The 15,503-nt window shown below is 31.3% G+C and overlaps 1 protein-coding gene and 2 non-coding genes across 4 annotated transcripts; 2 read left to right on the top strand and 1 right to left on the bottom strand.

Annotated features, from left to right (window-relative positions):
• Window positions 1-7,014: 7,014 nt before the first annotated feature.
• TRNAP-UGG (transfer RNA proline (anticodon UGG)) lies at window positions 7,015-7,086 on the top strand. The gene has a single exon. It is a non-coding gene; the product is annotated as a tRNA-Pro (tRNA).
• A 185-nt stretch (window positions 7,087-7,271) lies between these two features.
• Window positions 7,272-7,343, bottom strand: TRNAP-AGG (transfer RNA proline (anticodon AGG)). Its single transcript has one exon. It is a non-coding gene; the product is annotated as a tRNA-Pro (tRNA).
• Window positions 7,344-10,447: 3,104 nt separating this feature from the next.
• LOC101262857 (uncharacterized) lies at window positions 10,448-15,446 on the top strand. 2 transcript variants are annotated; one of them, XM_004247424.5, is made up of 4 exons: window positions 10,448-10,825; window positions 12,528-13,314; window positions 13,411-13,530; window positions 13,633-15,446. In XM_004247424.5, the coding sequence occupies exons 2-4, from the start codon at window positions 12,538-12,540 to the stop codon at window positions 14,968-14,970; spliced, it is 2,235 nt and encodes a 744-aa protein (XP_004247472.1). In that variant the 5' UTR covers window positions 10,448-10,825; window positions 12,528-12,537; the 3' UTR covers window positions 14,971-15,446. The 2 variants fall into 2 exon arrangements, with proteins under 2 accessions (XP_004247472.1, XP_010326613.1); XM_010328311.4 differs by having other exon boundaries at window positions 10,515-10,825; window positions 12,531-13,314.
• Window positions 15,447-15,503: the final 57 nt, after the last annotated feature.

Here is a 15,503-nt window from a genome sequence, read left to right as displayed (position 1 = left end):
TTTTAAAATAGTGGCATTTTATTGATGTTGATGTGTACATAAACTTTACTCGTACCTTCTAAATTAGTGGTACATTTTATTACAATTCATTGAATGTGAATATCTAATATACCTTGTTTCAATACAATGTGTAACATCATTTTAATCTCCCCATTTTCTTATTGACCTAATACAATTAATCCCAAAGTGTTTGCTATTTCACTTAAAAGTTGTGGATGTAGATCAAACCATGTTCTTGATGAAATACTTGTTCTAATGTACCTTCACAACAATAAAATTTAATTTTTTGAATTATATGCAAAGGGAAATATAATTGGAAGAAATTAGGTTCCACTAGTGTAAGTATAAAGCTTAAAAACATGTACTATAGATGTGAACTATTCAAAATGTATGAAATTATTTTGACATTCTATTTAGATATATTTAAAAAAAATGTTTACTTTGGCCATGGGAAAATATAAAGAGGTCACAGACGAATTTGAATAACTATTAGGCGCTAATCTTGAATGTAGGGGCGTATATGGTCGGGTTGATTCGAGTTTTTCAAATATCAAATTAAATCATTTTTTTTAAAATTTATTAATCAAATCAAACTAATAAAACTTGGATTTTTCAACTCGGGTTTTTTCGGGTTTTCGGATTTTTCCGCTAAAGTATTCATACAAACGTATAATTTACTTTTAGTTCAAATATTTCTCCAGTCCTACCAAAAAATAATTGTTTAAGGTGTTTCTTAAGAATAAAAGACAAACAATTATATTAATGACACTAAAATATCCAAAAAAAAATATAATAATAATGAAATTGCGTAAAACAATTATTGTAAATTAACAAGTCGTAATGAAAATGATCATAATTTAAAAGTATCAAAATCATGCTAAAACAAGTTTAATAAGTATTAGTTACATGACTGGATATTATTAAAGGAAATTAAAATTAGATTATTATTTTAATCGTCTAAACAATGTAAAATCGAAGAACAAATATTCAATATTATTGTGATTTTTAGTGCTAAATTGATTTTCTCTTTGCATTAGTATTAATTTAATTTTGATTTAAGTTTTATTATAATTACCAAGACTATAATCTATGTGGAACCATTCAAAATTCTAAGTTTCAAACTTGAAATAGTATATTAAAAGATAAAAATTATGAAAAAGTATAAGAAATATTTAAAAATTATATCAAAGTAAATATTTTTATGTGTAAAATAGAATTTTAAAACGGAAAAGGGCCTAAAATACCCTCAAAGTATTGAAAATGGTACAAAATTACCTCCATCCACCTATTGGCTCCAAAATACCCTTTCCACCCACCTATTGAGTCTAAAATACCCTTGTCATCCACCTTTTGGTTCAAAATTGACCACTTATTTAACAGTTTTACATTTAAACTATTTAAATATTTTTTAAAATACGTGGTGCTCAACTATTTGTTATAATTTAACTTATTAGTATAATTTATATATCAATCCATTACCCACCCATTACTAATTAATTCTTCTTAATAAACCCGTCACATTATTAATGCAAGCTACTGTCAATTGAGTGATTTTAAATATTATAGAAGTAAATTATCATACATTCAAGTGGCTAAATAAAAATCACCGATAAACTTAAAAGTTTGACTATGTTCATCTTAATTATTCTTACATCTCAATTATGTGATGTTACTTCATAGGTAACTTTTTTTCAAAATAATATACTAAAGGTTTTAAAATAAATCATAAATATTTATAATATTATATTTAAAAAAAGTGCATGAATTAATTCGGGATGTATTACTTGTTCACATTTAACCATAAATTTCTAATTCAATTTTGAAATAAAGTGTCCTCCTAAATAAGCGGCTCAACCTAAATTTAATTGGGGTTTCGATTCGGACTCGAATAATTTTGGATGTCATTTTCCAGGAATCTATAATTTCATCATGTTTTAGTAGTGTTTATGACGATTTTGATATTATAATTGGATCATTAATTGAGTGAGGTTTAGTTAGTAATGAGTGGGTAATGGGTTGGTTTATAAATTATATTAATAAATTAAAATTATAATCAATAGTTGAACGCCAACTATTTTAAAAAATATTTAAAGAGTTTAATTTTAAAACAATTAAAAAAGTGGTTAATTTTGAACCCAAATGTGGATGACAAGGGTATTTTGGAGCCAATAAGTGGATGAAAAGGGTATTTTGGAGCCAATAGGTGAATGAAGGGTAATTTTGTACCATTTTCAATACTTCAAGGGTATTTTAGACCCTTTTCCGTTTTAAAATTATATAAATAAAGTCAGGTTGGTTTGGTCTGGGTTATTGTTTTTTTTAATTGAAAAACACCAACCCAAATATAATTAAAAAAAAATTCTAACACCAAACCAAATCAAACCAACAACTAATTGGATTTTTTCTCAAATTAACTCAATTTACGATTTGATTCAGTTTTTGATTTGATTTTGTGTTCTCCTCATTGGATGTATATTAAAACATTACACAAACATTTATGAAGATTACACAAACATAAACAAACATCTATGATTGGCATAAATATGTACAAAATGGTTACAATACAACCCTTACAAGCAAGTTCAAATAGAAATATATGTAAAACCTTATTATATAAAATTTTAATATTAAGGTTAAAAATCATGTTAAGCTAAAGTATACTAAAACATTACACAAATATTTATGAAGATTACACAAACATCTCTGACTGGCATAGATATGTACAAAATGGTTAAAATACAACCCTTACAAGCAAGTAAGTTCAAATAGAAGAAATATATATAAAACCTTATTATATAAAATTTTAATATTAAGGTTAAAAATCATGTTAGGCTAAAGTATACTAAAACATTACACAAACATTTATGAAGATTACATAAACATCTATGACTGGCATAGATATGTACAAAATGGTTACAATGCAACCCTTACAAGCAAATTCAAATAGAAATATATGTAAAACTTTATTATGTAAAATTTTAATATTAAGGTTAAATATCATGTTAAGCTAAAGTTTTTTAGTATAAATTCAAAAATAGATATTGAAGTTGAAAATAAAATTTTGAAAATATAACGGTTTTGATAAATAATGAAAAAAAATAGAGGCGCTCACGAAGAGGATACTATGAATATGAAATAAATTTGAATAAATATTTATTTGATAAAATATTTATTAAAAACTTTTACGGTAAAGTAAATGGGTAAATGAAAGCTACTCTCTGATCCAAACGACGACGAGATAGGAAGGCCCATCGATGGCTAGGCATAGGTGAAGCCTGCAACTGCGGGTATTTCTAAGTATTTTAAGAGGGTTTATAACTCCTAACACCTAGATAAATTCATTTTTTAAAAAACAAAACCCAAAACCTCTAAAGAGCTCTCTAGAACTCCGGGAGATGGTTCTTCATTCTTGAAACCCTTTTCTTCAAGGAGCCAAACTTCAAAGAGATTTCTAAAGTCTTCAAAAGATGAACTTATCAAATTCTGAAATCTATCCATGGGTTCTTGCATTAAAGATTTTGAATCATTGAATATTTGATTGAATGGTTTCATGAAAGCGTGAAAAACCTAAGTTCTTCAAATTGGCTATATAATGGGAGTTATGATCATGCTTATGAATTCTAGTGTAGTTTTACTTGGGTTATTGAATGATGTAAGAATTGTATTAGATTGATGTATGACTTTCTTAGATTGATAAATCTATATTGAATTGGTTTAGATTCATTGAGCATTATGGTTTTTGTATTGATTGAGGTTCATGGCCATGAGTAAGGGCCTTTTGGTATTGTATTGGATGATTTAGGTATGGATTGGAGTGGTGAGAATGAATTGGTGGTAGGCTGCCCTAATTCTCTTTATTTTATGTTAATTAGGTCTTGAATTATGTTGTGATTGGTATGGTTCACTTATGATGGCGGTGCTATGTGTTTACTTGTGAATCATGTGGCCTCGTCGGGGTTACTTTATGTATTATGATGATCATGACTTTGTCGGCAATTACTTGATATATTATGATGATTTGTGAAGTGAATTATGTGAAGTATGATCATATCTATCAACTTGTGAGTAATGTGAAAGTATGTGTTCTTCTCTTAGTATTAGGTGATCATGTTAGACTATAACTATGTCCTTATATGGGTAGTCTTAGAGTTGGTGCATGATTCTTACTAATTGGCTATTTGAGTCTTATGATGGTTATATTGATTATATTCTAGAATTGTGTAGGATGACTAGTAAGTATGCTTAGTTGATCTTATGTGCTTCTAGAATGATATGTTATATGTGAAATATGTTGTGTCTTGTTTTGATAGACTTGTGTCCTTTACTTGATACATGTCTAATGAAAATATGACTTCTTGATTTAGGATGCTAGAGCTTCTTAGTCTTGTATGTATGAATGACATGTGACCTTGAATGATGCTAAGAGGGTCTTTTATGTGGAGCCTTCAACCTATCTGTAAGGTTATGATATTCTTGAAGTCGAAAGCCGTAATGGTATCCTTCTTGTGTGAATGGTGGACTTAGGGATTGATTGGCTGGAACGACATGAAATCTTACTTAGGAAAATCATTAAGCTCTCCTATTGACCATTGTAAGGCAACCCTAGGAGACCACTTTGGTAAGGTGAATGTGAATGTGTTATGAACTAGATATGAAATCTCTTCATGTACTCCTTTATTGAAATACTTTATGAGAACAAAGGCTAGCACAGAGTGAGTATGATAAGAGCTCTAGTTAGGCATGAGGCTAGAGTACGGAACCCTTCGTATTCCTTAATCATATACCTACATGGTACAAAGAAATGCTTCATATTCCTTAACCATGTGCCTACATGGGATGTGTCCAAGTTCTACCAAGCTACTTAAGATTCACGGAGAAGTACCTTTAGATAGCAACTTAAATTCATATAAAAAGTTGTTTTTTTATGCTTTAGTATAAATTCAAGATTAGCTACCAAAAATATACTTATTAAAAGAATGTAATGAAATAATAAAATAAAATAAAATAAAAATATTTGAGTTATTAGTTTGATAAAATTATGGTATAGAAAATAAACATTTAATATTACTGATAAGTAATGATAAACGTATAAATATGTGTTTAAGATAACAAGCTTAAATTAGATATATTGAATTCAGACAAAAATCATCTTAGATCATAGAAACAAAATCAAGAATAGTAAATAGACATTCCTATAAGATAGATAAACACATGTTAAAATTATAATAAAATTACATAAAAAATAATACAAGAATATCCACTTTTACGATAACATTCTTTTAACACTAAATATTGAAGATGAAAACAAGAAAATAATGAACCAGAATACTTAACTCTTCTTCTTCCATTGTTATGTTAAAATTAAGCTTTAGATACAAAATTATGAACAGAGAAAATAATATATATATATATGAAATAATATAAATTATGAACAGAGAAAATATATATATATATATATATATATATATATATATATATATATATATATATATATATATATATATATATGCATTTTATGTTACAATACAAATATACCAAAATATTCTCCCCTTCTAGTTATACACTTATGTTAGTTAAATTTTACGATAGATAAAATTGTTATTTATTAAGTATTTTTCTTAAATAAGTATTGTTCTAATACTTTTGAAGTTCATTTAGTTTAGTATTTTAAAATTTACTACAATTTTATTCATAATTGTTTCCTTATTTAAATTATATTAGAAGTCTTGACATTTAAAACATTAGAATCAATTACAATCCTAATCCAGAATAACAGTATTACGAGGTTTAAGGTGTAATATCAATATTCTTTTTACTACACGTATGTTAATTGTTAGGTATTTATATAGTAATAGGAAAAGAAGACACAAGTTTTAGTTTTAATTAAATTGAAAAATTATCTATCATATGGAATTGTGTTTGTTATTAAGTTAATAGACCTCTATAATTTATAGGATTTCATGTGGATATACTTGACATATTTATTCTATCTTTTAAGACATTAAATAAATTGTTTATAATGACAAACTATTAATTTAAATTAAATTTTATAATTACAGTATGATTTAATTGTGTCCCATAGCACACTGTTGTAACTCTCACTCTCTCGTTCACCCGTTTGTATAAAGCGAGAGAAAATTTTATATACACATGCAAAATCATATGTGTTCGTCTTATACACTTATAATTATATAATACAAGAATTGCCCTGTCCAGTTTTCTTTTGTCTTCTTCTTTCTTTCTCACTTTATACAAACACAAACTAAGAAAAAATACAATGTATAATTTATGTTTGTATAAAGTGAGGGCTACAGAGAGCGATATTTGATATACAAATGTTTTATTTTGATTCAATTGTATACAAATTCAAATTTTATACAGATATACAAACACATAAAATAGAATTGAGAGGTTGTCAACAATTGCTGACAACAATTTATACGAATGGCCTGCCAGCAAAATTATACAAATCTGAAGAGGAGCCGACGAATTATATAATTACTTCTTTTGTATATATATATATATAGCGAAATAGTCTAACTTCTTTTGTATATATGTATAGCAAAAAAAGACATAACATATTTGCTATGGAGCACAATTATGCAAACTATACATATAACATACAAATATATTATTTGTGTTTGATACATATGAAAATTGCTCTTTTATTTTCTTTTATTGACAACGAATTATGATTTTCTACTTTATTTTCAATAATGACAATCCAGTTGGTCTCGATTGTGTCATAGAAGATGGAATCAAAACTCGTAAATAGTACATACTATATAAGAAATCGTTAGACAAAGATTCTGAAACTTTCAAATAAAAGAAATGCAAGATAAGAAGGAGCTTTTTACATGATCGATGGAAGGTGTCGTGCCACTTGAACTCAAATCTATGACATTCAATCCATATTTGTCTAGACAGCTCATAACAAAATACATATAATTTACACAACAAAAAGGTACCTTTTATCTAACAAATTTCAGAGAATGAAAAGTAATGACATAAAAAGGGCGTTTGGTCTAGTGGTATGATTCTCGCTTTGGGTGCGAGAGGTCCCGAGTTCGATTCTCGGAACGCCCCTCGATCCAATTTTATTTTTTTAATTCCCAAATTTAAATAAATAGATAATCCCAATTGATATTTTTGTATCCAACTTATACAAATAAATAATCCAAATTGATATTAATATTTATAATTTATATATATATAAAAATTTGAAACTTTACATTATTTTGGTAAAAATAAATAAAAAAGTTATTAGAAAGGGGGCATTCCGAGAATTGAACTCGGGACCTCTCGCACCCTAAGCGAGAATCATACCACTAGACCAAATGCCCATCTTGTTGTACATATCTATCTTTGATCTTACTATATATTTTAAAGGAAATAAAAAAATAAAATGTCATGACATAATTTAAATATTTGACTTAAAAAAAGTGTATTAATGTCAACTGCAAAATTAACAAACGTGTAATTTTTAATGAGTCAATATTATTGTTGTCGTTACCACTAGTATAACAATAATATATTTAGTGTAATCTCAATATTAGGGTTTGAGAAGAGTGATGTGTACATAAACTGTATCCCTACCTTCTAAATATAAATAGATTAGTGGTGCATTTGCACAATACGATGGGTAAATCTTCTCATTTCTTGGATTATCAACCTAATATACTTATGTATCAATCTTCACTTTTATATTTGTATAATGAGTTTAATAATGTATAACTCATGATACAAATATGTCTTTTTTTTTTAATTCAAATTTCAAAATTATCAATAAAAGCCTAACTTTTTAATTTTTTAAAAAATACTCATATTTATAATTTTCTTACTATGAGTTATATGTTATTGAACTTACACTTGAAATATTTTATCTTAGAGTAGTGCCAATCAGGCTCTTGAAACTACTTTCACTATGGAGTTTGGGTTTGTTTCTTGTTTTGACGCTACTTCACATGACATATAATTGAAGAGTATTATATTCGAGCTTAGAATTGTCGACTCTATTTCTAAGCTGTTAAGGTTAGATTGTGAAATTTTTATGATCGTCTTTATGGTAATTAATAATAATAAAAAGTGATAATTGAAGCAAGCATATTAATATAAATATACATCTAGTCATAAAAGAATGTGTTAAAGGTAAGAAAATGATCATCGAACATGTTAGCACTTAACTAATGTAGTTGATCCTTTAACTAAAACATGTCACCTTAGAAATTTAAGGATCCTGCAGTCACAAAGGAATTTAGTTTCACTATGTAAAATTTCATTGTAGCAATGAATGTCTATGAAACTATATTTTGTATAATATTTCTCATATTTATGACGATCTATATATTTAATTTTATTTTGAGAAATATCGCTAAAATATGGACCCTATAATAAACATATAATTTATTCATGAGGTAATTATGCGGATAAACAAACATCTACTAGTTAATCAATTAACCTAACTATAGTTTGAATTAATTATCACTCACAACCTCTTTTTAACTATAATTATGTGTACTTTCACCTCGGTCCTTCTCTTATGCATATATTACTACAAATTATACATATACAATTGTATGACAGATATACAAATACAATTTGTCTCTCTTCACTCTCCGCTCTCTTTTTTCAATTGCGCTCGTCAAATATACAAACACATATGTCTATCAATTACATATATACAATTACTTGACAATACAACTCCACAGATATACAAAGACAATTCACCCCTCTCCACACTTTGATCTCTCTCTTTCGCTTCCCTCTCCCAATATCACTCACCTTTTTCCTCTTTCTAAGTTGTAGTTACAAGTCGTAATTAGCAAACTATAATTATAAAGTCTAATTAAATTATTTTAAATGACTATTTGTGAAATTTCCACTTTATTCCTAAGGCTTAAGTCATCTACAGCCCCTTAAAGTTGTCCGCATAATTCACTTAGACACTTCAACTAAGATTTTTATCTATTGAACACCTTTACCCTCCCAATTTGAACCATCTGAACATTTTTTGCTTACCTGACACATTGTTTGTGTTTCACCCCAAAGAGGCGCGTGAGAGGCCTTTAGGCAGGCCTTTTTTAGGAAAAAACTGTTCTTTTTCTTCCTCCCTCTTTACCCATCACTTCCTCCACCACACTAGTCATTGCCACCATTATACATCCATCTTTTTCCTCATTTTTTCTCCGGATACTTCACTTCTATCTCTACCATTGTTTTTTGTTTCTCCATTGCCTTCTACCTCCATCATTTTTTTTTGTTTTTCTATTACCATCGTACTAGGAGAGGATTGGTGGTACCTTCATTGCCGCCATGGCAGCCACCATCATTAGAGAGCTTGAAATTTGAAATTTTTTTCTTTGTTGTTAATTTAGTGTTTTGGTGTTAAACTGATGGAGATTTGTGTGAATTTTGTTAAAGGACTTTTCTATTTATTTTTTATTTTTCTCACATTTTTGTAGGGTGTTCTTCAATCGAAAAATATAATCACCTCTGGAACTCAAAAAGAAATTCACTATTCATCGAAAACTGATTAATTTTCCGACGAAGTTCATCTTTTCGTCAAAAATGAAACGAGGAAGACAAGTTAAATTTTATTTTATTTTTTACCTATGGCCAACTCTTCCGTAACTCATCAAAAATAGCAATAAATCTTAATCCTTTTGCTTGAACTCTATGATGCAGATGAACTAAGAAGATTAAAAAAATAATAGAATATTTACAGAGAGGGTTGCCATGGGGGCTGGGGCACTGTAGAAGGAGAGGAGTTTTGAACTCCATGGATTAGAAGGGTAGGTAAGCTATAGGATTTATATGATTTCTTTTTTAATTTTTAACATAAAAATAATTTTTTTTAATTTTATTTTATAATATATTTTATATTAATTTTTTTGGACTCTAAAATACCAAATGTCAGTATTTAATTCGTCAAATTGCCATGTCATCGCGAGTGTATTTCACACACATTATACTTTTAGCTTATTGTCAAAAAAAGTTTAAATGGTTCAAATTTGGAAAGGTAAAGATGTTCAATTGGTACAAGTCTTATTTAAGGTGTCTAAATGAATTATGCGGACAACTTTGAAGGGCTATAGATGACTTAAGCCTTATTCCTAAAGTAATATGGCATATGGGTTACAATTTCAAAGACATAATACATAGTGATACATGGCTGATAATACTCGTTCCTAAAAAGACTACTACCATGATTTGTATATTAGTATTTTCATTAATGAGATTAGTATATACAAATTAAGTGGGAGATGTTGAAAATTACTGAGGATGATCAGTAAGTTCAGGACCATGTCTTCATACAAATATTCCTCTTTTCTCCAATTGATCTTGAGTCTTGTATAATTTTGAACCAAAGGTAATTGTTGTTATCCAATAATAATTGTTTCTATTGAAAAAATAATTATAAATGAGATACGATTATTTCAAAATTATTAAGCACAATCTTTTCTAAAATTTCATAGCATCTAATAATGAGATAAATGCTCAAAAAACTATCCGTTAAGGACAAACTTCATCTTTTTCCTTTTCTTCCTTAAAAATTAATTGAGTACGAAATAATGAATCGTTTATTAGATTGTTAAATTAAAAAAGACAGAAAAATTAGAAAATTGCATGTCAGATTCCAAATTCGGATCCTAATTCGACTATCTTCGGCCCAATAAGCCACCTCTTTCCCTCCCCTAAAAACGCTAAAATTCAATTTGGTCTCTCCCAAGTCGAGTGCAACCCTCACTGCTTCTCCGACGAGTTTTTCCGGCGTTAGCTTCTCCGACCAGTCCCTCGCCGTCTCTTTCTCCCGTGAACTTTACTGGTAAGCCATCCTCATTCTCCGGTGAGATTGACCGGCACCTTAAGCCCTAATTCCATGAGTCTGTATACTTTGTTAATCTATTTTATAACAGCTCCGTTTGTATTAAGATGATTCTTTTTCCGTTTTTTCCTAGCTAATACGTAATTTTTACTGATTCGTTGATAAATAAGAAGTATAATTGGTTGGCCGTAAGCTGTTGAATTGAACCAAAGTGTGTATACGATCTAATTTGTTCCTTGTAGCCTAGTTTTGAGAAGTTTTATGCTACAGTTGAGTTTTTGTTGGCAGCTAGAGTAAAGAGAACTTGGAAATTCAACTTGAGATGGGTATTGGCAGGGGCGAATTTTTGTAGGTAGTTTAAGGTGCACGTGAACCCGGGGTCTTTTCGCTAAACTAGATATTTTATGTATGGATTTTCTTGAATGGATCTTATATTACCTTTCGGCACTCGTGCTACAAAAAGTTTTGTGGTGCACTTGGTCGAAAGCTAAATTGTTTACGTGGAGGTACAAGGATCGATTCGCACTTGATGGATTTTTTTCTCCTTTCTTTTAGTGAATCCATCTTCTAGAATATAGAAATCATGCCAAGAGCAAATCCGTGCGTCCATTACCCAACTTGAAGAATTTCAACCGTACAAAATCATCCTAGAATGTATGAATACCTTTCCAATTAGAGTGACCATGAGAAAACTTAGGGACATTTATTATCCACTGATTATGCATTATATAATTTGTTTTTGATGAATTTTTTTATGACGGCGTCTAGATCGTAAACTGTTATTGGATTTTATGGGAGATCAAATCTCCTTAAACTCTGACCAAACAGCCCTTACGTTATTATTCCTTTGGAAGAGCGACTGCAGAAATGTGCAGTTTAGTGAATCAATCAACTAAACAATGCACAGTTACTAATTGAAGAAATACGCAAGCACGTATACATTTAACTGAACTCTACTTGTCAGGAGAATGTAAAAAGAGAAATAACAAAGGTATAATATGAGATAGTGTGTTTAGCTGTTTGTTTCCTTATCCATTTGAAAGAGTAGGTTAGTTATGTTTTGTGAACTTGGTGATTTTATTAGAGTTAGTTAAGAGAAAAATACAGTTTTGCACCCAAGAGTGATGTAGCGGATGATGAAGTTTTAATAGAAGTCACGGAGACTAAGATTCAGGTTCAAGTAGAGGCAAGAAAATCCACATAATTGATTTTCTCCCTTCTCCGTAACTTTAGTGGGTAGAGTCACCCGTGACCTGTACTACTTGATATGATGCGGCACCTAGAATAAATGTCAAGGTATGTGGAAGTTGGCCGGATATCACCATTATTTCACGAGAGAAAGAGAGACCAAGATCCTGCAAGTGTCAACTTAAAAGACCCAATCATGTGGAATTATACGAAGGTCATTTCCAGTAGATTCTAATGATAGCGATGATTGTGGAAATTGGAATGCAGAATTGAAGCATCTACACCAGTAAATTCAGAAGCATTCAGGTCCTTGTAGGCCTGAATATCTTTCATAATAGACTTTTTTTTATGTTTCTTTATCCGTTTTTCTTTTTAATATATAAATTTTACAATGCCTGATCACTCTACCCCAACAGTTCTAACTTGTAACTAGCTATGCACTGGGTAATTGTGAAATCTTTTTTTCAGAAATTTGTCATTCATGCTTGTGTTTTTCTTTTTGTGAAATAACTAGCAGGAACGAGATGGCCAAGAAAAACAAGAGAAGGAGAAATAATGCAGCTGCATCTAGTTCTGGAAGAGTACCTCAAGACAATAAAACCCCGAAGGTACTAAAGGCTAAAGGTATGCTTGCAAAAAAATTCAACTTAAACTCTGCACAAATGAAAGAAGCTGAGGCCACTCCACAGTCTCAATCCAGAAACATGGAGAAGAACATACAAGATGTCAACCAAGGAGATAATGTTGAGGCCACTCCACGATCTCAATCCAGAAACAAGGGGAAGAACATAAAAAATGGCAACCCAGGAAAGAATGTTGAGGCAACTCCACGATCTTTATCTAGAAACAAGGAAAAGAACGTAAATGATGGAAACCAAGGAAAGAATGTTGAGGCCACTCCACCATCTCAATCCAGAAACAAGGAGAAGAACATAAAACATGCCAATCAAGGAAATAATTTTGATAAAAAAGATGCTAGCAAGTCCCTAAACATAAAAAGTGGAAACAAAGGAAAGGGAAGTGCAAGTGAAATGAGGGTAGATGTGGAGGATGGAAAAGCTGAAAAGGGTATTGGTGGAGTTATTTTCATGTGCAATGCAAAGACCAAAGATGATTGTTTCAAATATCATGTGATGGGTGTCTCAGCTATGAAGAAAGACATTATTTTGGGAATCAAGCCTGGTGTCAAGCTTTATCTCTTTGATGTTGATCTTAAGCTCATGTATGGTATTTATGAGGCTTCATCTGCTGGTGGAATGAAACTTGAACCAGCGGCATTTGGTGGGGACTTCCCAGCGCAGGTCAATTGTGCTTCTATCTTTAATATTAAAATCTTATTCTTTTATCTTGTTCCACAACTCTTAAGGTGTATTTATTGATGACTGGTCATACAACAGGTTCGCTTCAGGATTTTCAAGGACTGCCTTCCATTGACGGAGAATTTGTTCAAGAGAGCAATTCAAGAGAATTATGACGAAAGAACTCACAAGTTCAAGACTGAGTTGACATTTAAGCAGGTAACAACACAATTCTCATTGACAAGTTCTACTTGGAGATAGTTTGTTATTTACCTAGCATTTGATTTCAATTTTGTGGCCTTGTTTTTCGCCTTTGAGCAGGTAGGGCAGTTGAAAAAGCTGTTTACGCCAGCACCATGGCTACATCCAACTTTTAAACATTCTGTGTCATATCCAGTTAGTCTGCCCCCATCAGCATCACCTTTACCTAGCAAGGAACTTTCCAGGGAGCATGTTGGATTGCAATACGGAAGGAACAAATCAGGTGAGAATTTTTCATCATATGGTCATGAAAGGGAAAGGCAGCAGCATGCAGGCCGCCTTATCATGCCTAGAGAGGTTGACAGTGAACCTCGTTTCCTCACTGAGAAAGAATATAGAAGCTATGGTCTTCAATCAGCAAAGCATCTGCAGGCCTTTGCTTCTGCAGTAGTTGACCGCACATTGGATTATCATGAATCTGAACAAGGAAGGAAAAATCTCCGAACAAATCCCACTGGGATTACTAGTGATGCGACTTTAGCACGAAAAGAAACTGTAGTTACTGAACCTTTGTTTCCAAGCGAAAGGGAGTATCGAACTTATGGCCTCAAGTTTCGCAGTGAAATACCTGCTACTGTTGCTCCTGCTGTGGAAAGTGGTGCTACAGGACTTTCAGCCACACATACCAATCATGGTTTACGAAATCATGTTAAGGATAAATATGGTCCTTATCATGACGAGAGTACTACCTCACTTGTAAACCGATATCTCTCTCTGTCTCGGACAGTGGTAACACCTGTAGTGTCATACTCTTCGACAGGCAGGGAGTCTTTTGTAAGTGACCCCTATTCTGCAATTGGCATCAAAGGCCATAAGGGAAAATTTCACACTGAAAATGAAGGAGCATATCCACCAATGGAAAGATTCCACGCTGAAAACGGAAGAGCATATCCACCAACGGGAAGATTCCACACTGAAAATGAAAGAGCATACCCACCAATAGGGAGATTCCAAACTGAGAATGAAAGAGCATATCTACCAACGGAGAGATTCAACACTGAAAATGAAAGAGCTTACCCACCAACGGGGAGATCCCACACTGAAAATGAAAGAGCAAATCTACCAACGGGGAGATTCAACAGTGAAAATGAAAGAGCATATCCACCGACGGAGAGATTCAACAGTGAAAATAGAAGAGCATATTCACCAACGGGGAGATTCAGCAGTGAACCTGAAAGAGCATATCCACCAACGGTGAGATTCCACACTGAAAGTGAAAGAGCATATCCACCAACGTGGAGATTAAACAGTGAAAATGAAAGAGCATATCCACCATATGCTCCTCAATTACCACCAGACTACGGCTTGAAATATCACCATGTTGGGGATGAGCCTAGGTACCCAACTTTAGTCTCATCTCGCTATTCCCTTAGGGAACCTTCTGCACCTCGTCGCTGAACTTCTGCTATCTGCATCCCTCAAATATCTTCCATGGCTTGTAAAGTTATGCTTTTGAAACTGATGAACTTTAGGCCTAATTCATCGACAAGGAACTTGCATTTCTAAGAGGTGCTGAGGGCAAAGATAAGGTCAACTATACATGTCTTCTCTGATGGGCTCTGGATTATAAATATTACAGTATTCCCCATTTTCTTCCTGTACAAGGGGAGAAACGTAATACCTGAATCTTGACACCTCTTGTGTTGTTTCTTATATTTATTATTTGTAACATAAAGGAGAAACTTGATGTTGTTGATTTATTTCATGCATTCTGATGTTTATTCATGTGTATTAGGGCCATTGTTGTGTTAAGGATGATGTAGAACATAGCATGTATACTTAACAGTTCACAATGTGTTCATCACTATGGATTATGCTCCATATTGGGATTGGCCGCTGCATGAAATTATATTGATCTATGACTTGTTTTTTTAGCTTAAGGGTGTGCAACAGAGCTGGAATATGTATGCATTGGAGTTCTATTTCTTCTA

This window comes from Solanum lycopersicum, chromosome 9 (genome assembly GCF_036512215.1).
Source record: "Solanum lycopersicum chromosome 9, SLM_r2.1".
Classification (NCBI taxonomy): domain Eukaryota; kingdom Viridiplantae; phylum Streptophyta; class Magnoliopsida; order Solanales; family Solanaceae; genus Solanum; species Solanum lycopersicum.
Note: the sequence above shows the minus strand (reverse complement) of the source record. Positions and strands in the feature narration are given on the sequence as shown.